The sequence below is a fragment of the Sinocyclocheilus grahami genome, unplaced genomic scaffold (genome assembly GCF_001515645.1).
Source record: "Sinocyclocheilus grahami isolate Dianchi unplaced genomic scaffold, SAMN03320097.WGS_v1.1 scaffold208.1, whole genome shotgun sequence".
NCBI classification, from domain to species: Eukaryota; Metazoa; Chordata; class Actinopteri; order Cypriniformes; family Cyprinidae; genus Sinocyclocheilus; species Sinocyclocheilus grahami.
In genome coordinates, this window is record NW_015505387.1 from 1571893 (window position 1) to 1582031 (window position 10139).

The following is a 10139-nucleotide window of genomic DNA, read 5'->3' on the forward strand; positions in this document are numbered from 1 at the left end:
AAATAAAATTAAATAAAATTAAATTAAATTAAATTAAATTAAATTAAATTAAATTAAATTAAATTAAATTAAAAAATATATATATTATTATTTTACTTTATTTTATTTTATTTAAATGAAATAAAATAAAAATAAATTTTATTTAAATGAAATAAAATAAAAATTAATTTTATTTTATTTTTTAATTGAATTTAATTTAATTTAATTTAAATTAAAAAATAAAATAAATAAAATAATTAATTAATTAATTAATTAATTAATTAATTAAATAAATACATTTTATTTTATTTAAATGAATTTAATTTAATTTAATTTAATTTAATTTAATTTAATTTAATTTAATTTAATTTAATTTAATTAATTTAATTTAATTTAATTTAATTTAATTTAATTAATTAAATTTTATTTTAAATGTGTTTGAAAAAGTATCTTATGCTCACTAAGGCTGCATTTGAAAAATACAGTTATATTGTGAAATATTATTACAGTTAACAGGCCCCTGCAACCGTGCAGAGGATAAAGTGGTTTGGATGGATGGACCTTTCTATTTAAAGTTTTTATTTCTTTATTTTTAATGTAATTTATTGCTGTGATCAAAGCTGAATTTTTAGCATCATTACTCCAATCTTCAGTGTCACATGATCCTTCAGAAATCATAAATGCTGCTTTTATTCATCAAAAAATCTTTAAAAAAGAGCACTAAAAATAATTGATAATTGCTCAGCAAATCAGCATATTAGAATGATTTCTGAAAGATCATGTGATTGGAGTAATGCAGAAAAATGTAATAAAAAAATCTTAGTGTATACATTATCTTACATCTCTGATCTCTATCATTAAAGTTCAGTGTCACTGTCTGTGAATATGTTTTAATGATAGCATCCTATATTGTGCTTCTCTGTGTCCAGGTAATGGACAACATGGGTAATGTGAAGTTCTGTCTGGACGGGGCTCTGGAGGTTGGCGGGAGCTGGCTCAAATACGTGCGCACTGCCCCTTCCCATGAAGAGCACAACCTGGCCATATGCCACATCAGCGAAGATCAGGTGAGCTCTGTTGTTCTGTCACTTCCCTTTCCTGTCGTTCTCGCTCTCTGATTGGTCGTCTGCTCCCTCAATCTGTTGCATCGACTGTTCCTGCTGAGATTCTAGTGTGTCTGAGCTCAAGAGAGCTCTGAAAAAAGTGCAACTGGCATCATTATGATACAAACTGTTTTGAAATTGTTTGGACATTTTTAGATATTTTTTGAACATTTAGATCAGGGGTCGGAGAGCCCATGACATAACAATATTCACTCATCCTACACGGCCATGCAGCCAATCCTAAAAGTGTTACTACATAATAAATACGTAATTGTCATAAAAAAATATTTTAAGAAAATTCCAGAAAAAAATTGCATCAAGAATGCATTAACTGAACAAAAGTGAACGTAAAAGACTTTTATTTATTTATTTTTTACAAACAACTCAATTTTGAATAAAAGCTGTTCTTTTGAACTTTCTATTCATCAAAGAATCCTGAAAAATAAAGCATGTCAGCACAACTGTTTTTATAGAAGATATAAACTTGCAATTCTACCTTTTTTATCGCAATTATGCATTTACATCTCGCAACTCGGACTTCTTTTCTCAGAGTTGTGTGATATAACCTCGCAGTTGTGTGTAATAAAGTCAGAATTCTGAGAGAGAAAAAAAATCTGAATTCTGAGATACATTTTTTTTATTCAGTGGCAGAAATGGGCTTTTATAGTTTTTAACCTTAATAATAATAAATAAATAAATAAGTTTCTTGAGCAGCAAATCTGCATATTAGAAAATGCTTTCTGAAGGATCAGCTTTGCATCACAGAAATAAATTACATTTTAAAATACATTACGATAGAAAATTATTTTAGTTTAACAATATCGCAGCCTTCTTGAGCATAAGAGGCTTATTTCTAAATACATAAATCTTACTGACCCCAAAGTTTCGAATGGTAGTGACCTGTATATTCTGCATATTGTGTATTTTAGTATGTCTAGAATGTTGTATTGACCAAAGGCCGTCAACAGTTTATGATGTAAATGACTAATAACAGCATGAATGCATCAATTCTACACTTGCACCAGAGTCATAAATGTACACAGGTATTGCAAGAGCACAGTTTACGATACTTATTTTGCTAGCTGTTATTGAAACACATTATAATGTGGGAGCTACAGTATAGTATCAGTTGGAGCTGTTTTTAAAAGCACTATGAGAAGGTCAGCAGACAAACATCTAACACTGACCATCCTGTGAGAAGCTTGAAGAGACAGTGAGCACATGTTACTGTCAGGAAGATGAGGACAGAACCTGCTGCTGTCAAGATGTCCCCACTTACACAACAGATAAAAACAGCCCTGCTCCCTGCCTTTGTCAGAGAAAGTGACTCAGAAGTCATTTACAAGAGTCACGTACAAAGCCAGTTTGGACACTCCTGAATCTTGTAATCCACTGTCTTCAATGACTTGCTTCCTTTGAAAGGACGAGCAGTTGTGTCTTTAAGATAAGATATCTGATCTCTCATAAAGCTGGAGATCTCCTGACAGACTCGCTGTCTGACAGGAAGAACGGTTGCGTGCTTACTGTACGCTGGCCTTGTTCAGGGATTGTGTTGATGCAGCGGCGGCGGTCTAAATCTGATCATGAAGCTCTTGTGCGGTAGTTGCTGTTGAGTGTGGATTGTTTCCTTTGCTTACATGATATCTAACTGATTAAGTGTGGGGTCCTTGGTGGTTGACTTATCTAGCTTGTGCTCACTTTCTAATTTAAAGGGACAGTTCACTCAAAAATTAAGTTCCAAATAGTTGCTTTTTTTCACTGTGATGCCATAGAATAACATTTGTGGTCAAGCATTTAGTCAACGGTTTTTAGAAGTGAGAAGGAAATTTTAATAATCTAAAGAACCTTTTGACACTTTTGTGTCATCAAAATGTTCCGTGGATGTTAAAGGTTCTTCATGGAACCTCTGATGCCAATAAAGAACCTTTATTTTTGAGAGTGTATTGTCATTGTAAACCTGTGTGACTGATTTTCTTCCACAAAAGGCCGGTCTTTCCATACAAAATAACAGATTGTGGACAGAGAACGCAAAGCTTCAGAAATGACCAAAAAAGTTAATAAATGTTGTCTAAAGCAGTTGTGCGCTACACTTTCCTACTGATTTTCTAAAGTCACATGGTAGCTTCGTGTGAGAATGAGATCGATTACATATTCCCATCCACTGTCCCTGCTAACAGGGAACATTCTCAGAACGTTCTCTCAAAGTTACGAACGAACGTTCTTCTAGAAATGTTAATAGAATGTCTGTTTAAAACTAGCTGGTCTTTAATGACATTCTCAGATTTATTTACACATTGTTCTTGGAGAGTTTCTGGTTACACTTTATTTCGATAGTCCACTTTAGACATTCTAATAACTACAAGTAACTTTGTAACTACATGTCAACTACATGTCAACTAATTCTCATTAATTTGCAACTACATGTCTACTAACTCTCAGAGTAGACTGTTAGAGTAGGTTTAGGGTTAGTAGAATAAGTTGACAAAGAAAGTGTTAGAAGATATTAAGCAGACAGTCTACTAATACTCTACTAACTGCTAGTTGACATGTAGTTGCAAAACTACTTACTGTTAATAGAATATCTAAAGTGGACTATCGAAATAAAGTGTTACCGAGTTTCTTTACTGAAATGTTTTAGTTGCAGACAATTCAAAATAAAAGTTCCTATTATTTTTCCTCAAACGTTTGCATAACCAAGACTAATGTTTGCCATTAGTTAACTACATTAGTTAACATGAACCAATAATGAAAAATCCTTCTAAAGCATTTATTTATCTCAGTTACTCTTACTTTTAACATGTACTACATTATTAAAATAAAAAAAAATGTTTAACTAGCGTTGTAAGCTAAGTTAAATAATGGGTTACACTTTATTTTAAGGTGTTCTTGTTACAGTGTAATTATACATTTAAGTACTGAGTAATATTAAATAACTATATGTACTTACTATATGGTTAGGGTTAGGATTAGTGTTTGGGTTTACTTGCATGTAATTATGCATAATTTATTGTTATTATATAAGTATGTGTAACGTGTAACAAGGACACCTTAAAAAAATGTTACCAAATAATGTTAATGCATGAACTAATGTTAACTAATGGGACCTTATTGTAAAGTGTTACCAATTTGTAATACACACCCACCCACCCCCACACACACACATTTTAGAACATATTTTTCTTAGCTAGGATACTCTCAAATCTCATTTGCGTTCTCGTATAATCAGTAGCGTACCGTGGGCTTTCAGTCAGGGCCTTCAGTAAGCAACTGTAAACTACATACCCTTACACATCTATCTTACACATCTCTGTAACAGCTAACGCAGCCATATGCATATCATTTGCATATTATGCCGCACACAGGCTCTCAACAACAATGACAGCTGATCAACAATTTCAACAGTAGGCTAGATTAGGGTTGGTTAAACGCAGAGTAAATTTCCCTACATGGATCAGTAAAAGTAACCCACCAATAAAATGACGATGCGCCCACAGCAGCAAAACTGTACAAATGCTGGACATCCACACACCACGCCACAGTATTATCAACGCACCACGTACGCATCCATAACAATGTGCATGATACAATACTCGTCAAACAATAAAGCACTCACCTGTCTCTTGTAAATAAAGTCCGTGCGTCTGTCATTCCATGTCCCTTTACTCGTATTAAAAAGTAAACATGGCCAAATAACTTGTTAGTTAGCTGTTAGCCACCATAGCACTCATAGTTGCAATCTTTGAAATGGCGCACAAAACCTTTGTTAGCGAATTCAGTTTGGGTGTAAGTGAAAGTGACGTGACGTGGCCAAGTATGGTGACCCATACTTGGAATTAGTGCTCTGCATTTAACCCATCCAAAGTGCACACACACAGCAGTGAACACACACACACCGTGAACACACACGGAGCAGTGGGCAGCCATTTTTTTGCTGCGGCACCCGGGGAGAAGTTGGGGGTTCGGTGCCTTGCTCAAGGGCACCTCAGTCGTGTATTGAAGGTGGGAGAGAGCGCTGTACATTCACTCCCCCCACCTACAATCCCTGCCGGTACGAGACTCGAACCCGCAACCTTTGGGTTATGAGTCCGACTCTCTAACCATTAGGCCGTAGTTTCCTTTCTCAGTTATTGCTCTTTTGTCTGCAAAAGAGCGCCTTGAAAAAGGCATTTTTAGTAGATCGGCAACAGGATCTGGTGTAGGCGCCGGCGACTGCGTCTGTCATTTTCTTTTCATTGAATTTCACTTTCATACCTTCCCAACTGAACGCTGGGGGTAGCACTGGGCACGTCGCTAGACCCAGAGGGCGTGCTGTCATTGAACGTTAAAATTTGATAGGCTGATGATTCTAATGCTCACTAATGCTCATTACAAATCAGATGCAACTTTTTTTATATAGGATATTCCAGTTCAACCTCAAAACTAATCGAAACTAATCATAGGCCATTCTCTGGACATTACACAAATGAAAATGATACCTAAATAATAATAATAATAATAAAAAAATATATATTCACACAATTTTTTTTTTACAGGGCCAGCAGAGAAGGCCCTGCTGACCCTGACGGCCCACCACTGCGTATAATCAAATATAGCATCTCAAGATGCAATTAACAGCGAGATCTATTGATGCTATTTAGACCACGCCTCATCATCACAACTCATCTTGATGCTGTATATTTGAATTAGAACATGAGATTTCAAAGTCAGGACATTCTGCCTCAACTCTTTTGTGTTCCACTGAAGAAAGTAAGTCACAGGGGTCGGAAAAACCACGAGGGTGAGTAAATAATGACAGAATTTTTTGGGGGTGAATTGCTCCTTTAAGTGTGCCATTTCGGGGGCTATTTTAGATTATATGCATAAGTGGATCACTTTCCTTGTTATTATTCTGCCACTTTTAGGCTGTTTGTCTCACTTAAAACAAGCTGATTGACTCGTGGAACAAGCCAAAGTCTTAGCTTTTGTCTCGAGGCTAACGGGGGCAACTAGTGTGGCCACCGCAGTTTTAGAGACTGACACATAAAACGCAAGCCGACAGGAGGAGAGGAGGGACAACCTCTGAGACTGACAACCACCAATTGACTTCAACTACATAACCCAATCATTAAAGTCGTTTCAGTTCAATGAGCGGCCACCGCTGGGCCCACAGGAGAATAATATCTCCAGCTAAAATCGCCCCACTAAATACATGCTTTCTATTTACTTTCTCCCTTCTTCTGTTGTTTTCTTTTTATTCCTTTCTTATCTTTTGTACACGTTTTAGCCGGTCTTACGGACAACAGCCTATTATTTATTCAGAACGGCGGCACAATGCAAAAATGCATAATTCATTGAACTTTGTACTTTGCTGTTCTATTTGCGCATGCACAATGCATGAGCCGTATGGAAATATGCACACGCCCAGCAAATTCTGATGTGCCTGTAACCTTTTAAAATCAACCGGGATCATTTATTTACTTGTTTGCGTATTTGTCTTTGGCGTTCGGGCCCCTCAAAACACGACTCAACTGTGTAGTGCTGCATTTCACTGTTTTAGGTCTTACGTTTTAATGTGTTTTTTATGTTATGGCTGTCGGTCGAGATGTGAATGCTTCTAAATAGCAAGAAAGCAGGGCGAGGGTGTTAGTTCCCACGCTTTGCTTTAAAACTCAAAAATCGCCTATGTTTTTTTGTGTTTATAGTAATATTTGAAAAGTATATAATGTTATTTATAAAGAATTACACTCATATTTTGTAGTTCAAAGGGTTTTCTTTACAATGAAACCAAAGTCAGGACATTCTGCCTCAATTCTTTTGTGTTCCACTGAAGAAAGTAAGTCATAAGGGTCGGAGTAAATAATGACAGAATTTTCTTTTTCGGGTGAATTGTTCCTTTAAGTGTGCCATTTTGGGGGGGCTGTGTTTTAGATTATATGCATAAGTGGATCACTTTCCTTGTTATTATTCTGCCACTTTTAGGCTGTTTGTCTCACTTAAAACAAGCTGATTGACTCGTGGAACAAGCCAAAGTCTTAGCTTTTGTCTCGAGGCTAACGGGGGCAACTAGTGTGGCCACCGCAGTTTTAGAGACTGACACATAAAACGCAAGCCGACAGGAGGAGAGGAGGGACAACCTCTGAGACTGACAACCACCAATTGACTTCAACTACATAACCCAATCATTAAAGTCGTTTCAGTTCAATGAGCGGCCACCGCTGGGCCCACAGGAGAATAATATCTCCAGCTAAAATCGCCTCACTAAATACATGCTTTCTATTTACTTTCTCCCTTCTTCTGTTGTTTTCTTTTTATTCCTTTCTTATCTTTTGTACACGTTTTAGCCGGTCTTACGGACAACAGCCTATTATTTATTCAGAACGGCGGCACAATGCAAAAATGCATAATTCATTGAACTTTGTACTTTGCTGTTCTATTTGCGCATGCACAATGCATGAGCCGTATGGAAATATGCACACGCCCAGCAAATTCTGATGTGCCTGTAACCTTTTAAAATCAACCGGTTTGCGTATTTGTCTTTGGCGTTCGGGCCCCTCAAAACACGACTCAACTGTGTAGTGCTGCATTTCACTGTTTTAGGTCTTACGTTTTAATGTGTTTTTTATGTTATGGCTGTCGGTCGAGATGTGAATGCTTCTAAATAGCAAGAAAGCAGGGCGAGGGTGTTAGTTCCCACGCTTTGCTTTAAAACTCAAAAATCGCCTATGTTTTTTTGTGTTTATAGTAATATTTGAAAAGTATATAATGTTATTTATAAAGAATTACACTCATATTTTGTAGTTCAAAGGGTTTTCTTTACAATGAAACAATTTTTTTTCATTTCCTCCATTGTATGAGTGTAGGGCAAACATTTGAATTTGAGAATGAAAAATTTAGGCGAAAATACCTAATAAAATAAAATGATTTTTTGTTGTGTTATTCCAATGGGTGCAAAATTAACTTATAAACCGTGTGAGCTTATGTGCTCTTGTGTAAAAGTATATTTTTGAAATGCTGCGGACCACGTAATTTGCTGAACTGATGTTATCTGCTTTGCGCGGAAAAAGTGTAATCTGGGTTTTGGGCCAAACTAAGAGCAGCCTATACACTCTGAGACAATAGGCATAGAGCGGGTGGATGAATTCTGGCTTTCGCACAATGGCGCGGTCCATTCAGCAAGACTGTTGACCTCTGACCTCCCTCCCTCATCTCTCAAGATGCACTTAAACTGTTTGTCAGAACAACTGAAGTGCACAGCCAGATCTGCCATGTCATAGCCGTATGTTTCTGAAGGGCTGAGGACATGCGCACACACACAGTTAAATGTGTGTGTGTGTGTATATATATATATATATATATATATAAAAAAACATGACTTTTTTTCATTGTGCATTCCAATTAATCTCAATCAAACTGCAGTCGGGTTATTTTGATTAGGTTAAAAAATAACTAAAAAAATACAGCTAACTAACACAATAAAAACATGATTTGAACTGAGTTATCTGTTTTTGCAAATAAACTCTTCATATGCACTATACATTACATATTCATTATATTTATACTGAACCTGTTCGTCAGTATTTTATGTACACTCTAATTAATCTGACATGAATTAAATTATTCAACTACATTTTTATTATATAATAATGTTTTATTATAAAACTGCCTTACAAATCACTTTTTTTATAGTAATGTACCAGTTTATTGTTTTATTAGTTAGAGTTTTGTACCTGATTGCCTATAGATCCAAATGAATCGATATCGAATCAAGATCAAACCTGAATCGAATCGTGAAGTTCGTCTCAATCCCAGCCTTAATAAAGCACTGACAGCCAATCAGAATCCAGCGAGCTGCAGCATGTAAAGCAGCAGAAGCTGAAGTGTGTGTGTGTAATAACAGCAGGTTCTGGTCTGCTGTGAACGCGTCTCTCACCCGTAGATCAGGCAGTTGTTCTCCCAGCGGTAGCGCATCTCCAGCACAAACTCCTGCCACAGGTGAGCCACGGCGCGCACTCCTCCGTGATGGAAGTTCACCATACAGACACACAGGGCCAGACGGTACGTCAGACTGTCGCTCGGAGCAGACTTCAGCTGATTATAGAGGTGCTGCTGACAGGAGAACACCGTCACATCATCACAGAGACGTGTTCAATCCTCTGCATCTGAGCCAGTGACTGACGGAGACTCACGTGATCCGGTTCCTGCGTGGATCTGACCTCGCTCCAGTCTGCTTTATCCAGAGCTGCGTCCGGGAACAGATACTGATGGACAAACACAAGCACGGCACAACAGAGGTTTATGATGCTGGTGGAAAAGGGCAGAAACATCCAACCCTCCAAACATGACCTGCGCTTTAAAAACAGAGATGTTTGTTCACACAAGCCTCATATTTCTGTCCATATCTCTCTTATGCACATACATCTTCCAAACCAGAAATCTGCATCATTGATTCTGTTATTTTCCTGTGTAATACTGTGAAGCTGCTTTGTAACAATCTTAACTGTATAAAGTGCTATAGAAGTGAAGGTGACTTTGACTATGTCTAAACTGGATGCAGTAAAGCATATAAATATATATATATATATATATACAGTATAAGTATATATACGTATTCACCTACATGAGCCCACAGTAAAACACACAAGATACCCCGTTTTACTGTATTATTACCAGTATGGGAGAAAGCTACTTTGAAAAGTAATGCATTACAATATTGTGTTACTCCATAAAAACAGTACTAACTGCATTACTTAGTTACTCTTTATGTAAAGTAATGCATTACGTTACTTTTTTGTTACTTTTTGTCACCTGAGCTGGGCTTGCTTATTTATTTTTAATTACAAAAAAAACAAAAGTTATATTTTTGGAAACTGTAAAGGCCCTTTCAGACCAACAGTGAACTGAAGGAGACGTCGGTCTCTGCACTCACTCCTGATTTATCAGTCAATAAACAGAAAAACAAAGTAACCTGCGTTACGTATTTGAAAAAATAACTCCGGTATTTTCTTGTAAATTTAAAAATAATGTGTTACTTTACTATGTACTTGAAATACAGTGTCCCTGGAGCACAAAAGCAGTGTT

At 36.5% G+C, this 10139-nt stretch overlaps 2 protein-coding genes across 2 annotated transcripts in view; one reads left to right on the plus strand and one right to left on the minus strand.

Annotated features, from left to right (window-relative positions):
* The window catches only part of LOC107595788 (PR domain zinc finger protein 16-like), a 140448-nt gene extending 137882 nt beyond the window's left edge, over positions 1–2566 (plus strand). Inside the window, exons 4-5 of the mRNA XM_016286314.1 lie at positions 909–1046; positions 2552–2566. Coding sequence (XP_016141800.1) covers positions 909–1046; positions 2552–2566 — 153 coding nt within the window. The remainder of the gene's footprint in view (positions 1–908; positions 1047–2551) is intronic.
* A 6419-nt stretch (positions 2567–8985) lies between these two features.
* Positions 8986–9390, minus strand: LOC107595764 (rab3 GTPase-activating protein catalytic subunit-like). Its single transcript, XM_016286264.1, has 2 exons — positions 9248–9390; positions 8986–9167 (listed from the first exon to the last, which is right to left on the minus strand). Exons 1-2 carry the CDS (start codon positions 9383–9385, stop codon positions 8988–8990), a joined length of 318 nt encoding a protein of 105 aa, XP_016141750.1. The 5' UTR covers positions 9386–9390; the 3' UTR covers positions 8986–8987.
* Between the last annotated feature and the right edge of the window lie 749 nt (positions 9391–10139).